Source organism: Strix uralensis, chromosome 17 (assembly GCF_047716275.1).
Source record: "Strix uralensis isolate ZFMK-TIS-50842 chromosome 17, bStrUra1, whole genome shotgun sequence".
Taxonomy (NCBI): domain Eukaryota; kingdom Metazoa; phylum Chordata; class Aves; order Strigiformes; family Strigidae; genus Strix; species Strix uralensis.
This window is the reverse complement of record NC_133988.1, coordinates 15,756,517-15,777,847: the sequence shown is the minus strand read 5'-3', so window position 1 is coordinate 15,777,847 and position 21,331 is coordinate 15,756,517. Positions and strand designations below refer to the sequence as shown.

The following is a 21,331-nucleotide window of genomic DNA, read 5'->3' as shown; positions in this document are numbered from 1 at the left end:
TTAACTTCACTAAGGCAAGAATGTTTATTGTTAATAGATAGAGCCGGTGGGAGCAGCCAAGAACAAACTTTTACCTCAGACTGAGGCTGAGACGTTGCTCTCCTGCTCTGTTACACAACTGAGTCTCGGTTCACTTCGCTTACAGAAGAGGGACGTGTTGGGTATAAAGGACAAGGAGTGTAGAGCTAGCTGTGTAAGCCAACAAAAAATTATTATAAAACCTACTTCAGACTAAACAAGCATTTAAATTTCTTGGAAAAAAAGCATATTCATCAGATACAGGTGCAACAAGAGTACACCCATGTAATGCATTAGTACTAAATTGACTGTATTTGGTATTTTAAAAAGATAAAGCCAAGTAGCATTTTTTAACAAAAGCTCCTTCAGGCACCTTCTAAAGAAACATTTCTTAACGCAGAGTTACATATTCTCCACCTCGTTTTGTGTGTGTTAAGAAGAGGTTTCCTCACTTCGTATCTCATGAAGCTGCACAGGTGTTTCCAAACGCATGGAGAGGCCACTGTCCTTTAGGAGTTTTTCTGTGGAATTTTGATTGTCACCTGGGGGGGGGGGGGGGGGGGGGAAAAGAGAAGTCACAAGTTATCCTGGAGACAATGTTCAGTTATATTCACTTGAAGGCCGGGAGGCAGCAGCATCTTGCAGAGGACAGTATATCCACACCTTGGTCTGGAGATCTATCTGGGAGGCTTGAAGAGATGGGGAAGCTCAAAGGCTGAGTCACAGCACCTCCGCTGCTCTTTGAGAGGCGGGAGCAGACACACTCGTTTGTTCTCCCGTACCACAGTCACAAGCTGGGGACCCTCAACCGTTACGCGCTTCGCTGCACTGTAACTCAGAGGCCACGGGCAAACCGCCTCTGCCCAGCTGCTCCGTCACCCTTTAGACGCTGCAGCTGCAAGCGGAGAGCGTGACAGCCCTTCTGCCTTGTCTTACAGGAAATTACTCAGCCTGTGGTGATGGGATGGCCCAACACCAGGAACCTTGCTCTTGCACATGGACCCAGGGGCCTATCAACTCAAGATGAGTGGCATTAAGTACCGGTGGTCACTGCTCAGATTCCCCTTTTTGAGTGATGAGTGCTCAGCGTTCATCTGCCAGTTCATACCTGCAGAAGCTTCTACCCATCAGGCACGCACCCCCAGCACATGCTCTTCCTGTTCCCCACAAAATAAACTCACGGAGAAGTCCACACACTTGCATTCTTTACAGTGAGAAAGAGCTAAACGGTGCCAAGCAGTGCAGGCAGCTGGTAACCTGTTAGGTCACATATCCTTGTTCTCCGCAGCAGTATAAAGCAAGGCCAGCTTTCTGTTTTAAATACAGTTACATGGAGTGGTGTTCGTGCTTCTTTCAGAAGCGCAGCTCCAATTTTGTTTTTAGAAGGAAGAATTGCAACTCTCAGGCCAGCCTATACCAACAGGCACAAATACAATCTGGAGCTACGGCAGAGGGTTGGGAAGTCCGTGGACAGAGGGATACTCACATTTTTCACCTCTACATACGCCTCCAGACCATATTCTCCCAGCTCTCGCCCGTTCCCAGAAGCTTTGTAGCCACCAAAGGGGGCTTGTGCACCGAACACATCATAGCAGTTTATCCTGAAATGGAAACCAAGAATTAAGCACCTGTAGTTTCAGAACTGCTTAATGGAAGAGCCCTTTCACAGCAAATGGACATCTCAGCTGTTTACAACAGAGGGACGGATGAATTTCTAGGCAGGATTTCCATATTTCTCAGTTCTCTCAGTCAATTAATCAATACTAAAACCTTATCCTCATCAATCTGGAAACAGAACTTCATGAAATTGATTCACATCTCTATCACAGGACCAAGCATCCAGGTTGCCACCCACACCTTCCTCAGAGGATAGATATCAAAAGCATCTACTTGTTCACTCTGTACCATTTAAAAAGAAAAAAAAAAGATAGTGAGATACCAGATCTCCAAAATCTCTTGTGCTAGAACAGTAAGCGGTGATGAAATACTGCCTTTGGCATCAGCCTCAGAGCACAGACGAACATCCACTGCAGCAGCTGAGACCGCAGACGTGCTCAGAGATCTAATCGCTGCTGGCACTCAGGGCCCTGCAGCAGTTGCTGCGTTGCCAGCTGCAGTACCGGATTTTTTCCCATTCATTAATCCACAGTGGGAGCATGGAAGCTTAATATACCTAAATTTTACCAACAGTTAGCGTTACAGTTGAAGGTCTGACATTATAGTCAGTGAAGTACCCATAAAATTGGATCCAAAGCAGGGACAGGCTATCAAAAATCAAGCTTAACGAGAAACAGCAGCACACAAGGAAGCTTCCAGCAGTTTAGGGAGAAGGAAGTGTTGAGGCTCACCAAACTGTTCCAGCTCGCAGGCCCTGTGACACATAGTTTGCTTTGTCAAGATCCTTTGTAAAGACTGCTGCTGCTAGGCCGTACTTGGAGTCATTTGCTCTTTCAATGACTTCCTCAATTGTTTTGAATTTCAGAATCTGCATGACCGGCCCAAATATCTGCAAAATCCAAACGGAGCATGTGAAAATTGGTGTAAACTCATCACAGTGGTTGTGGTTGATGTTGGAGTTATGCACGTATGCTGGAAGACACACAGCACATCAAATTCAGAGTATCACTTCCCATATTACGAAGTGCCCAGGATGTAATCTGGAGGGAAGTTTAATGTGCTAACTTTCTAAGAAGCATAAAGTTTCGCAGTTCGTGAGTGTCCGGTGCTTGTAGGCCCATGGTTTTTTGCATCAGAGCGGGCAAACCGACAAAGAAGTGAGAAGCTGACAGACAGAAAGGCGCTGCAGGTCTCACCTCCTCTCTGGCAATCGTCATGCTGTCCTGCACATCGCCAAAGACAGTTGGCTGGATGAAATAGCCTCTGTCTGCAGCGGGGTTGCCACCGCACAGCAGTTTGGCTCCTTCACGCTTCCCAGTGCTAATGTAACCGAGGATCTTCTTGAACTGCTCTTCATCTACCTAAGAGCCACGAGGACAGACAAATCAGCTTCACCTTTACTCGGGGTAAAAAAAGATTCAACTATACCCTGCTATGCATGAGACTGTGTTCTAACAACTCCTCATCTCAACAGACTGCCAAGCCAGCTTCAAAGGGAGATGATAATTTTTAAATGCCAGCAGCAAGTGGAGGTTTTGGAATAATCAGAACTGTTAATTAACTTCTCTCTCCTGCACAAGCAAGGAGGTAATGGGCACTGTTCAAAGGAGATTAGGCTGAGAGAGTTGGGGGGGTTCAGCTGGAGAAGAGAAGGCTCCAGGGAGACCTCAGAACGGCCTCCCAGGACTTAAATGGGCTACAGGAAAGGGGGGAGGGACTCTTGATCAGGGGAGTACGGATAGGATGAGGGGTAACAGTTTTAATCTGACAGAGGGGAGATTTAGATGAGATCTAAGGAAGAAATTCTTCCCTGTGAGGGTGGTGAGGCCCTGGCACAGGTTGCCCAGAGCAGCTGTGGCTGCCCCCTCCCTGGAAGGGTTCAAGGCCAGGTTGGACGGGGCTTTGGGCAACCTGGGCTAGTGGAAGGTGTCCCTGCCCGGGGCAGGGGGGTTGGACTGGATGATCTTTAAGATCCCTTCCAACCCAAATTCTATGATTTTATGACTCTCTGACTAATCAAGAGACTGGGGGATACCTTTCATTCTAATCTACTGATGCATGATGTCTCAAGATTGGGACTATTTCATGAGATAACAGTTCGGGACATTTCCTGCTCTTACCTGAGGCCCCTGCTCAGTTTTAAAGTCAAACGGGTTTCCAACCACCCTGGACTTGGCCTTCTCAACACTCCTCTCCACAAACTCATGATATATATCTTCTTGGACATACGTTCGGGATCCAGCACAGCAGCACTGCCCTTGGTTGAAGAAGAGGGCAAAGTGGGCTTGATCCACAGCCCAGTCCACTAAGATTGGGGAGAGGAGAGAAAACGAATAAGCAAACAAAACCAACCAGAGTCCATACGTGACTTCCTTTGAACAAGTATCGTGCAGACTGCTGGAGTACTGGTGATACGAAGTCCTTTCCGTTAACAGGCTTTTTCCATGCTTTGGTAGGACAGAAGTTACATACAGATTTAGTTAGTATGAGGGTCTATTAAAGCACCCCATACTAGAGAAAAAAATCTGATCTGAGGCAGATTACAGTTCTCATTTGAAATTATCAGGTATTAAGGACAAGTTATTTTAGACCTAGAAGGACTTCCTTCCTTACTGCCATATAAAAGCAGGTGTGTTGGCTCATCAAGACCTAAAACGAGTCCATATGCAAGAGATGAGGGAACCAGAACTTTCTAAGAATATGCACTATGAGAAAGAGAAAGAAATGAAAACAAAAATGGAACTAAGACCGAAGGAAGATACTGAAACAATTCTCATTTGTCGATAACCAAACTTCTTCACAGCACTGGGGAAGAAGTGGGAGTGAAGAAGTGCTGATACACAAATACAGCAGCTACAGTGGGAGCAGGGAGAGCTCACTGGGAGCACCAGTCAGGCAGTGTCAGAGCAGGAGACTCACACAACACAGGAGAGGTTTCCTTCCCCTCCAGCTCTGCTCACAGAAAGCCACCATAAAAGGTACAGATCAAATATTACGCTAGCAGGTGCTTACTGTCTGCATCAGACATGATTATGTTGGGACTTTTTCCTCCGAGCTCCAGCGTCACCCTCTTTAGGTTACTCTCTGCTGCAGCCTTCTGGATCAGATGCCCAACCTGCATTGTGAGAAGAACAGGTATTAGGAATTAACTCCTACATACGGCAAGCCCTGGCAGGGCGGCTGGTTTTAGATCTGTCAGCAGTTAATAATAATCCCTTCATTGTCAGGGCTTCAAGGGAACAACTGAAGTCTGCCCAGAGTTTCACCCCCAAGAAGCAGCTCAAGGGAAACAATAGGAAGTATTCTAAAGAGGGCACCTAAAAAGAGCCTTATGTAAAGTAAAAATAAGTGTCACACCCTGAATTCAGCTGTAATTTTTAAAAAGAAGCATAGAAGGCAAGGCACCTCCCGTATTTTACACGGAAAAGGTATTACAGCAATGAGATATCCTCTGTATCCCAGGGCTTGAAGGTGGAGGTACTCCCTTACCTCCGTGGAGCCGGTGAAGGCCACTTTATCTATGTCCATGTGGGAAGAGATGGCAGCCCCCGCAGTGGGCCCGTAGCCGGGGATGATGTTCACCACGCCTGGTGGGAACCCAGCCTGCCGGTTCACAGCAGGAGACAGCAACGTTATTCCTTTTACAAATCAAGGATTTCACCCACCCTCAGCTGTTAGGAACGCTCCAGCAGGCCTCCCACGAAGAACAGAGCTTTTTCTACTTCACTTTAATTTCCCAGGTCTTTAGTTTTAATGCCCTGGTTATTGCAAAGCGTACAACACCTCTCCCCACCCCACATCCTAAGCTCCATAGTTTGGAGCTAGATGTTAGCTTTCTAATCACCCTGAAGTTTGTTATTTAACTGAACCTCAGGGAGTCCTTCCCTCATCAAAATTGACATCCTCTGCATACGCATTTATAAGGACAATGGGGTTTTTTGCTAAATCAAATGCTAAAACACCCGAACCAATCCAGCCTTTCTTCAGAACAGACAGCCCTGCTCTGTCCCTGTCCCACACCCTCGCAGCTCACCAGTTTGGCTGCACCACACCCCCCTCCAGCAGCGACAGCGAGGCAGCGGATGGAAACGCAGCCTTTCCGCTCACCTCTTTGATCAAATTAGCCACGTAGAGAGCACTCAGGGGGGTTTGCTCCGCCACTTTCATCACAACCACGTTCCCAGTAGCCAGGGCAGGCCCAAGTTTCCATGCTTGCATCAGCAGTGGGAAGTTCCACTGAAAAACAAGAAAGTATTTGCTGGTCTGAACTGGAAAGTTTCCGATTAATCAGTCAGTGAGCTTCATTCAAACCAGCTGCAGCACCCGTGGGAGCAGTCTTTGATCCCTCCCTAGCTGCTCTTCAACGTTTGGCCCCTTTTCAAGCACTACCTTCTGCTTGTCCAGGAAAAATGCACTCTGAAGCGTGAGGTGTCTCAGTACCACTGCAAAAACCCATCTTTTGGGGGAATTGATCTTTACTGTCAGTTTAAATGCTTTTTTGAAGCATTTTAAAAGAAAGCCTGTTCGTAATAACAGGGCAGTCACACAGACCAGTGAGGCGTTTACAGTCAGTTCTTGCTCAATGCAAATATGAAAAACATGCAAATCCAGTATGCAACAGCCAGAATCCAGCTACTCCTATAAAGAGGTAACATGGATTGTTGTATAAATATGGCTTTGCTGTCAACAAACCCCCTTGCTATGCTTGCAGTTACCCAAATAATTTCACGTACGTACAGCTGAATTTTGCACGCTAGCTCTCTATGTCCTCACCCCACAGAATTTTGGTTTTAATGCTAGGTAGTAGTTTAAACTTAACCGTGGTTCTGAGCCGCATAACTCCTATAAAAGCGTTTAATTTTTTTTTTTTTTTAAATCAGAAGATACAAAGTAAATCTCCTTCAGAGCCCATGAAATCAACAGGTAGTTCTATACTGCCAGAGCAAAGTATCAGCCCTCCCAGCTGGCGCAAGCACTTTCCCTACCACGGGAAGGAAGCAGAGGTTAGCAACAGATAACACCTTGCATTGTAAGACAACTCGTCACAATAACACTGAATTCTTGAAATGCTGCAGGAACGACTGATACATTTTACTCACCGGGATTATCTGTCCACAAACTCCCACTGGCTCATGTCTTGTGTAACAGAAGAAGTCTCCATCTAACGGGATTGTTTTGCCATGGAATTTATCTGACCAGCCTGCAAAGTATCTAGCAACAATAAAATTTTGGTCATGGAATTTAAAATAACACGTCTTCTGTCAACGGAAAATAAGAGACACTTCCTCCAGCTATTTGCTTTCCACCCTTCTTCAGTCACCTCATAAAACACATACCAATACAAATATTTCCCAAACAGGTCGTTTTAAGAATGGACAATAAATATTTGTCTCTCCCGCCTTTGCCAGCACTTTGCATAACAAATTCTGTCATCCCCGTGCTGTAACACAGATCACCTCCATGACTGTGAGTCCTGTATACAGCAAGAGAGAAACGTCTGTGTAACAAAAATCCTTTGGAAAGCCACAAGAATTACAGCCTCATTCTTAGCAAAAACAGAGGAAAACCAGGGGTCTGACACCCTGTTATGGACCGAATGAAACCATCCAGCCCTGTCACCCACAGCACTTGAATCGGAGCCTTCTAGTCTCTGGTCTCTACCCTGGGCCAGCTGAGCCGGAGCATGGAGCAGGAAGAGTTACTGCGCCGTCGCTGCGGCCTCCACGCCTACCTGAGACACTTGACTACCATGTCCAAATCCACCAGGTAGGAGACGGAGTAGGGTTTGCCATTATCCAGAGTCTCCAGGGCCTACAAAAAACCAATGAGATTGCCTGAAGAGCGAGGTGGGGAGAGTCACGCGTATAGATTCAGATTTGATTCTTCATTTGTGCTTCGGATCAGTTCTGCATGTTGACCGTTTCGCTTTCAGCTTCCCAAAAATACATCCCCATCCTTTGTAGGTCTCTCTCACAGTTTTAGCTGTGGCTGAATTCCCCCTCACACCCAATGGGCCCAAATGCCCCCATCTCCGCCTCTCGCTCCCCCCAGTTGGGGACCACAGAGCGCGATACGCACCGCCAGGTAAGCCCGGTCCCTCTCGATCAGGTCAGCAAGACGATTCAGCAGCTTCCCCCGATGAGAAGCATCCATCCTCCTCCAAGGCGAGCCCAGCTGGAAAGCTGCCTTGGCTGCCTTAACGGCCTTGTCCACATCTGCCTGCGGAGGAGCCCAGGCAAGGGGGTGAGAAAGGAGCAACCAGCCCCCCTCGCTCTCTCGCAATACCGCTGAAGCCCTCCCTGATCTCCAGGAGAAAACACAAGTGGCTGCCAATACCAGCCTTTCTCAGGGCAAGAACTTGCAGCCTTAACAGCTGCCTCACTGCAAAGACACTCATCGGTCCCAGGGCAGGGGAGCGCAGGGGCTGCGGCCCCTGGGCCACTTGCCCCATGAGCATCAAGCCGGCCGCAGCTTTCTCACCCAGGCTGCACCCGCAGGGAAGAGGGAGCTGAAGCAGCAGCGAGACGGGTGGGTGCAGCAGCTGTGCAGCCACCACCTCCCCCTGTGCTTACTCTGTCATTTCAGCTACGCAGAGTGCAAATATTGTCAAGTTATTTCCGCAATGTCACGTGCTGGGTTAATACTTGCATCCTAAAACAAGGCATGGAAAAAGCTCTGGAAATGTGCTTTTGACACAAATGTGCTTTTGACACAAATCAGGACTTGATTTCGCCAGCACACTCTGAAGGAGTTTTTTTGTCTTGATCGGGTATGTCTAATCCATCATTTTGTCCTGTCAGGGCACTAACTGGTTTCGAGCTGGTTCTCTGTTTTAGCTTGCTGTAATGGTCTCGCCAGGACAAGCCAGGCTACCACAGACAAGCAAAAACAAAGGGTTTCCCTCACTCACCCCTCCCTTGGGGAACACAAACAAGTTTCCAGACAGTAGAAAGAACCCCAAATTACTGGGAAACACCACCTCAGCTCTGCCGCAGACTCCTAGGAGGGCCTTGCATAAGGCATGGGATGATTACACGACTCTATTCCTCACCATCTCTTTCTCTTTTTTTAATTTCCTAGGGCTGGGGACAGTCTCCCACTGCACGTGGGGGCTGTTCAGGGGAATCCTACCCTTTGGTCTCCTGTGGGTCACAACACCAGCACAGCACCCACAGGACCACAAAGGTGTCTCCTGCCTGCCCCAGCAACCTCCCCCCACGGCTGCTCCCCGACCTCCCCGCTCAGGCTCCGCTGCACACCACAGCTGTTCCTCTCTGCCCTTTCCAGCCCCAGTTTGGCAAAGGTAAGAGGCAAAGCCAGAGGGTTTTTTGTTGAAAGCAGTAGTTAAGGAAGAACACAAGCAGCACTCAACATGGTATTTGTATTGCTCAGACATTTACTACTGCAAACACAGCACACAGCAGAGCTGCCCTGGTGGGAGATGAGTTGATGCCTTCCTCTGCCGTCCCTGCTTACCTGCTCACGCAGAAAACAAACCCATCTCCTCAAGAGAACATTTACCTTATCACCCTCAGCAACCTGGCAGATAACTTCTCCTGTTGCTGGATTGATAGAAGGGAAAGTTTTCTTACTGACAGCATCATGCCATTCGTTATTTATGAAAATCTGCAATGAAAAAAGCAAAACAGCGTTAAGCCTTAAAGCCAGACCTAGGTGAAATCAGTAAGAGCCGTACTCGTCTGACAGCACCTTAGCAGGCTGTTTAATTAGAAGGGACTCAACCTGTGTGGGCTCCAGAACTGCACCAATATGAAGGAGATATTTTAGCCTAAAAGTACACACCAAAAGACACAGCCTCAAAGTGAATAAGAAGAATTCACATCTCAGCAAACGGCACGAGAACTGGAAGCGGTTCCCGTCCCGGTAGGTCCCTGCAAGGCCTGGAAGCCTGGTTGGAGCCACGCAGGGACACCGGGAGCCTCAGGAGACTGAACAGGGGGAAAATGCTTCGGGCACGGACGATACAGATGATTTTGTACACAGCACGAGAGCTTCTGCAGCATTTCCCTGGTTAACCAACTTCAGGCACCGTTCCAAAACAAAACCCGGCACTAAGAGCAGCTCTTCACCCACTCTTTCTTTCTCAGTAAGGGCAGATTTGTTTTTTCGGGTCTGTGCCAAGCGTCGGTGCAAAGATCGTGGTGCTGGAGGCTCAGCCAGCCGCCAACGGCCTTGTCAGGGCCGCTGGGAAGGAGCGGCCGGGGCGTGGGAGAGGAACGCCAGATCCTCCACCAGCACCTCGCAGGGATGATCGGACAGTGTTTTCCCCAGGGCTGCTGAGCACAGGGCCTGATCCATGCGGACACCCAGCACCAAGCCAGGCACCTCCCTTCGCCCGTCCTCTCCCGTAGTTCTCTTCTGGGGTTGTTTGCACCGGTGGCAGCGGGTGGCTGAAACACCCGTGGGGTTCCGGATAAAGCCCGACCGTAGCAGGACACGCTCCTTGCGCCTCGCACCAGCTGCTGCACCTGGAGTTGCTTTTTTCCAGCAAGATTACCTGCAACGCGAGGCTTTGGGCCCAAATATCGGGCTGCTCCGGGGCCTGCCCGGCTCAGCGTTAAATCGGGGTGGCCCCAACCCTGTACCAGGCCGGGGGGGAGCCCCAGACCCCCCCCAGCTCAGCCCAGTTCGCTCCCGGGGGGCCACCGGGCCGCGGCCGGCTCCGGCCCCCGGCCGCTCCTACCTTGTTGCAGGCGATGTCGGGGCGCGGGTTGGGCGCCGGGATGGGGGAGGCGGCGGCCGAGAAGGGGGCACCGGCCCGGGCCGGGCCGCGGCAGAGCCGGGAGGCGCGTACTGCTGCCCGCAACATGGTGCGCTGCGCTGCGCCGGGCCCGGCCCCCGCTCCTCCGGGCCGGCCCCGCACCGCCCCCGCGCCGCCCCGCTCCGCTCCGCCCGCCGGCGCGGCTGCGCCCGGCTAGGCTCGGTCCGGCACGCCTGGGCTCGGTTCCGTCCGGATCAGCGCGGCCAGAGTCGAACCAGCTTGGCACAGCTCCCTTCGGATCGAACTGGCTTGGTTCAGCTCGGTTTGGGCACTGCAGTTTAGCTCAGCTCGGCTCAGCCAGGTCCTGTTTGGACTGAACTGGCTCAGTTCAGCTCGGTTTGAGCACACAGCCTAGCACAGCTCAGGTCAGCTAGGTCCTGTTCAGAGCTAATTGGGTCGGTTCAGCCTGGTTCAGGCACTGCAGTTTAGCTGAGCTCGGCTCACCTAAGTCCCGTTCAGACTGAATGGGCTCAGTTCAGCTCGGCTTGGGCACTGCAGTCTGGCTTAGCTCAGCTCAGCTGGGTCCCATTTGGATCGAATTGGCCCATTTGGATCAACTTGGCCTGGCTGAGCTCAGCCCAGCTCAGTTCAGCTCAGACTTGGTTTGGTGCACCGGGGGTGCCCCATCGGTGTCCAGCATTGGCACTGACTGTCCCTGACCCTGACCCTGACCCCACCCAGGGAATCTGTGCCAGCTACAAGAAGGGGAAAGACAGAGGAAAACCAGAAACATCTCTGGTTCATTTTGCAGTGGTGGTGTGATGAGGTAATCGGCCGGGGACCCCGCTTACCTGGACACGCTGCCGTTAGTGTGAGCCCAGGAATCCAGGAAAGAAACCAGCGTGTGGAGGGGGAGTGGAACAAAGCCAGCAAAGTCCTCTCCCCACAGGAACACTACTCAGTGCAGACAAACGAGAGGCTTTGTAAAATCGCTCCCAACAATGGCTAAAGGCCTTTCCTGCGCGTTTGCTTAAACGCCTCGTGCAAGCTCAGCGTGCCGAAGTGCAAATTCAGGCGCAGTGAGCAGCGCTGCTCTCCAGTTATCAGCACCATCGCTAAGGAAGCCACAGACCAAAAAACACAAAGAGTTTTTAACCTCCAAAGCAAACCTGTGGTAATTACCCTGTGTCTGACAGCACCTCTTTGGCTCCTTTAGTGATGGGTCTGTGAAGGGTAACTGGGGAAGGGCGGTTCTGGTCTATTAAAGAAAAATTGTAGAATGTGTCAATTCAAAAATAGTTTAACCCACTGTGCTGGAAGACCCAGGAGGCAGCATGGGGGAAGTTCCTGCATCTGCAGGTCTCCAGGCATTTCCCTCAGGAGGGGAATATCAGCCCTGTTTTGTCCGGAGGAACGGCGAAGCCCTGAGAGGCAGAGCAACTGCCCAAGGTTATCCGGCAGGACTGAGATTAAGCTGGGGGTTTCCTCGATCAACTGAAATCCTCTTGCGCCGGAGCTCACCCTCTCTCGTCCTTGGCCGCCCATGCTCCCCGAAGGGTCCCCGAGTCCCTTTTTGTCGCCCCAGACAGTGGGTCCTGGGCAGCCCTTTGGGAAGCGACTGCTTGTTTCAACATGTTCTCCCTCCTCTCACAGACCTGCGTGTGTTAAACCAACTCTGGGAGATGCCAGGAAGAGCTGTTTTGCCTGTAGAGCTGTGCCTGTGCCCACCGTGTCTCCCAGAGGGACGGGGTCAGGCTGGGTATCCACAGGGCACATCTCAGAGCTGAGCTCCAGCCCAGCCTTGCTCAGACCTAAGCTCCTGGCTGATGTCCTCTGTGTGTCTTCTGCTGATACCTGGACGGACAACACTCAGCATTCGCCCTGTGCTAATGCTTTTGCTCCTCCTGAGCAGGGCTCTTCCCCTCCCCGGGGCTTAGCAGACAAACCCAGCAGCACAAAAACCACACGCAAGAGAGGAAACACCTTCATGGCAGACCCAGCTCAGCCTCGGACTCTCAGCCTTGCAAAAACCAGCTGGGATTAAGCCTGCCTGAAAGATGAGATGGTGGGAGGTGCAAAGACCAGGTGCCTGCTAGGAAATCACCCAAGTGCCTGGGCTGGGCAGATGGAGGCTCAGACAGAGGCTCCCTCCCCCTTCCACAGCCCAGCCAAGTGCTGGGGGTTGAGGTAGAATTTCACCCTGGAGCCTGGGAGAAACCAAAGATCAGGTTACGAGGCTGCCCAGTGTGTTGAGCAGCCAGCACGCCCCCCCCGGGGCTCCCCCGTGTGCCTGAGAGCAGGGGTGTGGTGGCAACGCTGAGCAGACCGACGTGGCCTTGTGAAAGTGGGATGTGAGGCTGTGCCCGCGCTGGAGAAACTGGAGGAGAATTCAGAAAAGTGTGCCCATCGCTTTAATATTGAATTAATCCTAGATTATGCACAAAGAGCTCAGGAATTACCATGATTGTTCCCACAGTTCTCCCCTTGCTGCTGGCCTCTGTGAAGCTCTGGAAGACCCCACTAATCCTGTGGGTCCCTGAAGAAACCCAGAAAGACCCCCCGCAGTCAAGGGACCGTGGAGTCCTCCCAGTTCCTCCCAGCGGCCAGGAAGTGCCTCAGCTCCAGAGCCCCCCCTGAGGTCAGAGTCCTTGAGCAGCCAATTCAGTTCCCCACCCGCACTGACTGGAGTCCTTCTCGCATCCGCAGGCAGCTGAAGGTGTTGTGCTGAAGGAGGAGAGACACCCTGCTCCATTTTCTTCATTCCCAAAACCAAGTCTTGCACCCCCATCTGCTAATTCCTGACCAACTCCCCCCCGCCCCAGGCTGGTATTGACTGTCTGCAGCCTTGTGATGGATTTTGCTCCATACCTACTGAACCTGGCAATAAAGGCACTGATAATGAGATACAAGATAACAGCAACCAGCACTGAAATCCCAAAGCTCCCAGGCTGCCGTTAGCATGGCCTCTCTCATGCCAGAGCGTGGTTTAGTCTCACGTCCAAGGCTCCCCAGCGCAGCAGCCGGTGGCTGAGCTCTGGAGAGCGCTGTCCTGTGAACCACGTGGGACCTTCAGCCAGACATGGAGCTCAGACCCGAGCGCAGCACCAGGCTGGGGTCTGCACCGCCGCGACGTTCCACTCTGGGGACCTGTGTGAGAGTGAGATCGAAGCCCACGCAGGGCAAGTCGGGGGCTGCAGGATCAGGGAAGCACAGCAGCAAATGCCCCAGCCCCTTCCAAACGCCCTGGGGAAATGTCCTCCCCTGGGATCCCACGACAGATGGGACAAATCACCCCTCGTGCTCACAGACAGACCCCAGGCTGCAAAGCCTTGTTCCTGGTGCAAAGGAGGCCCCAGAAGAGACGTGTCCCTGTCAGAAGAGACGTGTCCCTGTGCCATTTTATTTGGGCCAGAGAAGGGTCAGAGGTTGGGTGCAGGTGCCTGATCACCAGGCCATGCTGATCCATGGCCTATACAGTCATCGTCAGAGCTGCTGCTTTGGTCCTGGCACTCTCTGCCTGATGGAAGAGGACGAGACAGTGGCAGTCCTGATGTTTGGAGGCTTGGTGACTCTCTCGCAGCTCTCAAGATGAGTGTTTTGAAGAAATGCGAGAAGATCTGCTCATCTCAGCACTTCCAAATACCCCAGAGCTGCTGCTTCCCCGTCCTTTCCCCCTGCTCAGTGGATCAGCTGCTAAACACCCTGAAATGCTGAAGTTTGCTGGTTTCTGCCAGAGCACAAGGAAATGCTGCCGAAGGGCTGAACAACAGATGGGAATTTTTTTTTTTTGGCAGCTAAAAGGTGGTTAAGTAACGCACTAGAATTTCATAATGCCACTAGAATACATTAAGAATATAATCTAGGTAGCAACCCAAGGATAGGGATGTTTGCTTTCATGACACACTCTGTGAACGATTAGTTACGACACCGCTCCCGGCAAATCTGTTTGCAACACCAGCCAGCCCAGAGCTGCAGGGCCAGGGCTCACTGAGCTGCACCGCAGCCACCAGCAGCACTGGGAAGTGGAAGCACAAAAAAACCAGTTTGCAGAGCCTGGGCAGGGGACTCAGGTGTCCTGATATCTTTGTATTGACCTGACCTGCCTTGCTCTGGCAGAAGGAAGAGATGTGTAATTAAAACTCTGCAGTTCCAGAGCTGATGTTACTCCCATCTCCACCACTGACCCACCACAGGACCGTGGACACATCACTGTGGGAGCTGGTTTCTGCTTCCTCACCCCCAGACCAGGAATGACCCATGTCCCTCCATTTGGAGGGTTTAGGGGTGCAGCAGCACCTGCTCTGCACAGGAGAGCCCAGGATGGTGGCAGGGCCAATGTCCCAGTGGCTTCCCAGAGCCCGCACGGCCGAGGCCCTGATCACACCCATCTTATCACTGGGCAGGCGACTGCTGCCAGGGATGTCTGCAGGGCCAGTCCCTGCCAGGGAGAGGAGGATAAAAGAACACAAAGGAGGAAATGAAGCTGTGGAGGCGCAGGCAGCTCCCTGCCCTGCCTGACGGACCTCCCAAGGAAGGACCGGGAGGTACAAAGAGAATTAACTGAGCCTTTCCCACACAGAGACAGCAGCGAGGCCTCCCCTGAGAGGGGAAGGGACTGCCAGGTGTTGAAAAGGCCAAGCCCAGCCAAGCTCTGGGACCCCACTGATGGCAGGACCTTGGTGGAGCGGCACCACTAATTACAGCTGGGCTGGCGTTAATCTGCTCATCCTGGAGGGGAGTGCCAGCTTCTGAAATTGCTCTTTCCCAGAATAGGAACTCTGTTCCTTGAATGAAGCCAGCAGTGGGAACTGAGCTCCCTTTCTGCGAGCTGCTGGACTCTATGAATGCCAAATGTCTGATGTGATGAAAGGCAAAGGCACTCAGAGGCACGCCACGATCCCCCACCCCGGTGCAGGTGCAGCAAAGCAAGTGTAGAGAGGAAGATGCCTCACCTTCAGTTCTAGAAGAGGACGTGGAGTCCATCTGGGCTGGGAAATCAGAAAACCCCACTGGAGAGCCACAATCTTTTCCAGCTTGCAGTAAAGACCCTGGGCCATCCCCAGCAGGCTGGTGGGGGGAATGACCAGGGGGACTTTGGGCACAGGAGCTGCCCCAGGCCGTGGCCAGGCAGCACAGCTCCTGCTGAGGAATGGCCCTCGCCTGGCCCAGGTACTGTAGCGTCGTGCGAGGGGCTTTGTGGTGGGGAGGCTGTCGAACACACGGAATCCTTCTTTGATGGCAAACTCCCAAGCCAGGTCGGCCACGAACTCTGCATCCTCTGGGCTGCTGTCACCTGGGGCTGGCCTCTCTGGGGACAAAAGAATAGGACACTTTTATTTGAAAGAGCCCATGTTACATAGTTACATCCCAACCAGCGCCATGTGTCCTTGTCTGGGCCAGCCCAGCAGGACTCGGGCAAGAAATATGAGAATAACATCTTGTTTTTCTGTGATAAAGCCTCCCAGGCCAGACCTGATGTATGCAGATAAACCGCACTGAGAGTTCACACCACCTCCCTGCTTCTGAATCTCTCTGCCAAGGCGGGTGCTTAGTTTGAAGGTCTGAGAGCTCCACCTGTAGGACACGGCTCTGAGCTCTGCTCAGTTCTCCCGTGAAAGAAAAGAGACCACACAGCAACCTCTGATCGGCACAAACAGCAAACGGGAACAGACCAGGCCTTGCATCCAGCAAAAAGCAGCCGCTGGGGAAGTGCCCTGTGTGTGCTTCCCCCTGGCCCTTTCTTCTCTTTGCAGGAGACAACCTGACAACACAGCACAGCTGTAGAGGCCTCACACCCTCCGGAGCCTGCGCGGGAGCAGGGAGGGAGCTCTGTGCTTTAAACACTCTAGTCCCATCCCTCTTGTTTCCACACAGCAACAACTCGCTGAATGATTGCTTCCAGGTCACTCATCTCCAAATGCAGAGGTGAAACAAGATCTCTCATTTTGAGGCCTTATTTCCCATAAGAGCTCTACGCCGAAAGCACAAGACTGCCAGACATGCCACGTTTTGCTGTAACACCCAGAATTTCGGAGCTCTTGGGATTCACCTGCAGCACGTGCTGCCCGTCTGGCCTCCGCGGTTCAGCGTGAGAGCTCTCCCCACGCCGGTGCCTCTGGGGCTGCGCTCTGACTGGAGACCTGTGCAGAACAGACCCGTCGTGCTTGGGTCCCTCACCTGCCAGAGAGCGTCTGTAGAGTCCCTGCAGCATTGCAGCCAGTCGGAAGAAGGCAAAGGCCATGTAGAAATTCCAGTTTTCAGGGTGCTCTGCTCCCATGTGGCCACAGTACATCTGGGAATACTCCTCTGCTGAGGGGACCCCCAGGTGCCCCAAATCACACTTCCTCAAGCCTAGAAGATGTGAAGAGGCAACAGTGAAGCAGCAGCCAGTGGGGAGCTCAGAGCTTTCTAGGGATGCCGTGAGGCTTGTGGCAGAGCCATGCAGCAGAGGGACCTGCACCATCCAACGCCGGCACGGCTGCCGTGCTGTTTCCATACATAACAATGCGGGTTTGGCACCAACCCACGTAGGTGAAATGCACATGGGGCAGTTTTCTTCATTGGGGTGAGATTGTGAAAGCAGTAACTGATGGATCTGCCTCCTAAATGATGGAGTAATTTTCCTCCCTGTTTACCCCTATACTGTTCTTTTAAACAAGTGTATATCTTTGTGGACAAACCCCTTCTGGGCTGGCCTGGTTCACAGCTTTCCACCCAGAAAAGTTCCCTGGCTTTACAGCTGAAGCGAGATGGAAAATAATCCAAATTAACTTTTAAACGCAGTTTGGCAAGCTGTGAAGCAGGGCCCTCCTCTCTGGGCCCATCCCTGACGCGACTGCTAATGAAGATCCGTGTGCATGAAGAGGGTGACGGTTCCAACCAGGACGGGGAGCGCGTGGCAGAGAATCCCCCAAAGGGGTGGCAGATACGAGACAAACTGGGGATGGGGCGACCGTGCATGGTGATTACTGCACATGCAGGAAGATGTTTCCACCCCGGAGGTAGGAAACATCTCTCTTCAGGGAGGGGAGAAAGGGCAGAGCAGGGAATACGGCACGAGACCCTTTCCAGCTGCAGTGAGCCCAGCTGTCTGCTGAGCTTTCTAGGCAGGAGCTAATCTGTTTCTGAACTCTAGTTCACGTGTGTCAAACGTGACTTTGCCCCTCTCTGTACCTCTCAGTGCATTAAAGTGAGGTGGCAGGAAGTAGGCCATACAGTTATTCGCCAAATCAGAGATGGGATCTCCTAGAGTTGAAAGCTTCCAGCCAAGGACAGCAAGGACTTCTGGCCTGCCTGGATGAAAGACCAGGTTGTCCATCCTGTATCAGAGGGAAAAAGAGATCAGAAAAGTCTCAAGAGAGGGGAAAAAATCCCAGCGCTCAGCAGCAGTAGGTGCTTTCCAGTGCTCTTCACTCTCTGCAAAAATTGCTGAGTCCTTTGGGAGGCTGCACAAGTGACAAATTAATTTCTGCAAACATAGGTCAGAGAGGACTGAGATTACTCAATAGTGAACTCCCTGGTTAATGATGAACTGAACTGCACTTTGAAGAATGAAACAAAGTCATTCAGGGCCTCAGATTATTAACAGATGTTACAGGACAGGCTAGCCAAAATGTACAGTGGGCAAGTCACTGGTCCAGGGGGATCATTTCAAAGGCACACAATAACTCCAGGCCCTGCGCTGTTGTGTGCTGCAGATTATTTACAGCCTTCACCAGTTTGAGCCCCAGGAGAGGGCAGCAGCTTACTGAGGAGGAAAACAGAGAGGGCAGCCACCCTGCCAGGGTGCAGAGAGCTCACCAGCTTCCAGTCACACTGGAACTGGGCGCTAAACCTTGCGGGAAGGAGCCTTGGCCCAGCACTGGCACACGCCCACGCTGCAGCCTCACAGCCCTGGCAGCCAGGGCCTGGCAACGCAGAAGTAGCTCTCTGCATCCCTCCCCTCGGTCCCGAGGCACCACGCTCCTGCAGGACTTTGCCTGTAGCCCTGGCAGGTTTTGCTGTACATCCTGCAGCATCTCACCAGCCACGCAAATGCTTTAAGCACCAAATACCATTAGCAACCAGGACTGATCTCTGAGTATTGCAGAAAGAGTTGATGATCCTCCAGTGTTAGACCAGAGTTTGCAGTGGTTGGGTGAAGAAACTGGAACACCAGCGAGGCAGTAAGATTGGAATCGGACATCAGGAGCCCAGGCTCTCCGTTCCTGCCCCTAGTTTCCCTGCTTTAAAATGGGCACTGCTTTAAACTGCCACAGATCAGGAGGCAGATGAACGCTGGGGAAAATAGGAGAGCTCTGGGTGCAAGACAGCACCAGTCAGAGCTCCTGGGATATGTTTCTCATGACAGATGTGAAGGGCTTGTGCCCTCTAGATCTCATTACCTGGGGGATGCTAAACTTGACCCAGAGCCCAGCTTTTGGACTGCTCTGAAGCTGCTGCACCAGCCCAACTCAGCATCTCTTTGGAGTTTGCATATTGCTTTTCCCTCTCTCCTGCCTGGGATGTGCTCCAGGGCGCTGCTGTCAGCCCGGCAGTACCTGAAATCACCGTGCACCACTGTCGTCTTCTGAGATTCAGGAAAATGCAGAGGCAGCCACTCGATGAGTCTCTCCATTGCTGGGATAACGTGAGTTTCCATAGCTCGATACTGCTTTGTCCAGGTCTCAACTTCCCGCTGAATGTAATTGCCTGTAACAGAGGAACGAAGGCTCTCAGGGAGAGAGGAAGGGCCACAAAGAGACTTCAAAAGAGATGCATAAAAGGTGCGTGCAGAAAAAGTCAAACAGCCAAGCAGATCTCAGTCCAGCACCCTGAGATAAGCTCCAAGAGTTTAACTGTGATTTCCAGGGGGTCTCATATATTCTTAACTGGATACTGGGTTTGATATTCGGGTGAAAATAAACAGGTCCTGGACAAAAACGTAACTTTTCTACCAAATCCAAGAAGCTGAGATAGCTCTGCAGAGAGACTGAGGAAGTCTGGTCAGAGGTGGCAGCAAACAAGTTACTCCTGCACCCACAGCGCAGCTCTTGCTCATGGCAGGAAACTCTGGGGATTACTAACAGGAAACACAGACCAGGAGGATCTGAAGCAGCTCTCCACACCCTCCCATCACGCTCTGGGGATTCAGACACCCTGCTGCCCATTTTGCTTTCACGACTGCCCCCAAGTTCAGCCCAAGTCCTGTACCTGAGCCTATCCTTTGAAATGCTGATGCACAGGAGAGGAAAACAGTGACAGAGGATACAGAGCCTTCTCTCACCGTGCTCCCCGAGGTCCTCCAGCTCAGCTGCTCTCAGGTCTACGCAGTGGATCTTGGAGAGGACTTGACTCATGGCAGCATACATAGCCCTCCGCTGGCTGGGCTGCAGGGTGGGGAGGGAGACGTCGCCGCAGACACGGCCAGCGCAGTGCTCCATCAGGTAGAAAGGTGTGCCCAGGGTGCTGGTGGAACCAGTGGGTCTGAGGTTAATCCTGCTACCTCCCACCCCTCAAATCTCACCTGCACCTTGAACGTGCCCCCAGGCCTCAGCTGCACAGTGAAGAGCAGCCTCAACAGCGCTTGAGCCTTCATGCCTGGCTGTGGCCTGGGTTTAAGCCCAGCTCAGGCTGCCAGGCAGTGGCACACAGCTGTGGCACCATTAGTCCCAGCCCCTCCAGCCCCAGGAAGCTGAGCTTGAGGCCAGGCTACACCATAAACCATCTCCCTGCCCACCCTGCTGGGCTCTCAGACTGCACACAAACACCGTGAACGGTGGACACACATTTAGCTGCAGTGCAGAGACTTTATTACTGCAGCCAGCAGAGATCTGAGCGTAGCTGTGCTGGCTGCAGGCTGCACAGGGTGTCGTGGTCGCAGACTTGCTGCTATCGTGGCTGTAGATCTTGGGGCAAGTCTGAGGTCTGGCAGTTAGAAAAATCACCTCCTTATTGGAAATCTGAGCATACCGAGTCAGCGGGAAGCCCTACAACACTTGTTTTCTAGCAGCTTTTCAAAGGAAGACAGCATTTTGATTAATTGTTAAAAGAAGGACATACCTAAAACAAGCCAAATAAAAGTGTTACAGTCCTTTGAACTTCTAGGGTCTCCTCTAGCCCCAGACTGGGCAAACACTAATTAGACCAGTGCACCTCGTGAGGTCTGGCTCCTTTTTCTCTCCTCTCCTTGTCTTTAGGGGAATCTGGCTGAAGTTGTCAAGCACAGAGTGAAAGCTGAGGGCTGAGATTACCTTCTGTCCTGGCAGAGAGCAAGCACAGTGGGAACAGGAACACCAGCCTCAGAGAGTGCCTTCAGTACCCTGCCAGGGCGAGTCAGAGCCGTGTCAGCACAGAAAGGCATTAGGGAATCAATACTAGAACTGCATTGTTGCTAGGCAGACACGCAATATTAGAGTCCTGTGCTCAGTTTTAAATGTTATTTGAGTGAAAGAAGCACATCAAAACCTTCGTAAGGCCCAGAGCCCCGAGATCTATCCAACACACTCTGGAAAACCAAGGGGGGATCATAGCTGCTCCCCCACAAGCATCCTGCTGCTGAGGCAGAGACTTCTGGCACAACAAACTGTGTTAATGGTTGGACTGGATGATCTTCAAGGTCTTTTCTAACCGAGATGATTCTGTGATTCTGTGAAACTGGTCCCAGCACGGGGCTAGCCCTTCGCAGGGCTCAGCTGCAGCATTGTGCTGCGACCTCTCTCCCACCTAAGGTGCCAGACGCAGCAGTGAGATCCCGCGTCTCCCAGCGCTGGGAGAGCTGTGGTGTGCCCTGTGGATTGGGAGGAGCAGGGTGCAGGAGCGGGGAGGGGGCTTTTCACAGGCACAGGGTCCTAACGGCACGCTCACCGCCAGCTGCAGGGCGGTGGCACAGCCTCGGCTCTCAATGCGGGATGGCTCACTCAAACGGATCACAGATCAGGCTATGGAGCCGTGCGAAGGGCAGGGGATGGCAGTGAGGGAGGCAGGTGTGTGTGA

The 21,331-nt window shown here is 52.2% G+C and overlaps 2 protein-coding genes across 9 annotated transcripts in view; both read right to left on the bottom strand.

Annotated features, from left to right (window-relative positions):
* Positions 1–10,497, bottom strand: ALDH2 (aldehyde dehydrogenase 2 family member). Its single transcript, XM_074887525.1, has 13 exons — positions 10,340–10,497; positions 9,157–9,261; positions 7,714–7,854; positions 7,367–7,446; positions 6,735–6,846; positions 5,743–5,871; positions 5,125–5,238; positions 4,648–4,750; positions 3,756–3,940; positions 2,832–2,996; positions 2,367–2,524; positions 1,505–1,619; positions 1–560 (listed from the first exon to the last, which is right to left on the bottom strand). The coding sequence occupies exons 1-13, from the start codon at positions 10,463–10,465 to the stop codon at positions 528–530; spliced, it is 1,566 nt and encodes a 521-aa protein (XP_074743626.1). The 5' UTR covers positions 10,466–10,497; the 3' UTR covers positions 1–527.
* Positions 10,498–12,752: 2,255 nt separating this feature from the next.
* ACAD10 (acyl-CoA dehydrogenase family member 10) overlaps positions 12,753–21,331 on the bottom strand; it is a 14,891-nt gene continuing 6,312 nt past the window's right edge. For 5 of the 8 annotated variants that reach the window (XM_074887515.1, XM_074887521.1, XM_074887520.1 and 2 more), the window contains 7 exons: positions 20,590–20,658; positions 19,623–19,804; positions 18,898–19,048; positions 17,531–17,676; positions 16,535–16,708; positions 15,310–15,665; positions 12,753–13,504 (listed from right to left, as the gene is read on the bottom strand). In XM_074887515.1, the coding sequence (XP_074743616.1) occupies positions 13,427–13,504; positions 15,310–15,665; positions 16,535–16,708; positions 17,531–17,676; positions 18,898–19,048; positions 19,623–19,804; positions 20,590–20,658 (1,156 nt within the window). In that variant the 3' untranslated portion in view covers positions 12,753–13,426. Of the gene's footprint in view, positions 14,117–15,309; positions 15,666–16,534; positions 16,709–17,530; positions 17,677–18,897; positions 19,049–19,622; positions 19,805–20,589; positions 20,659–21,331 lie in introns of all 8 variants that reach the window. The other 3 variants (XM_074887516.1, XM_074887517.1, XM_074887518.1) reach the window with 3 other exon arrangements.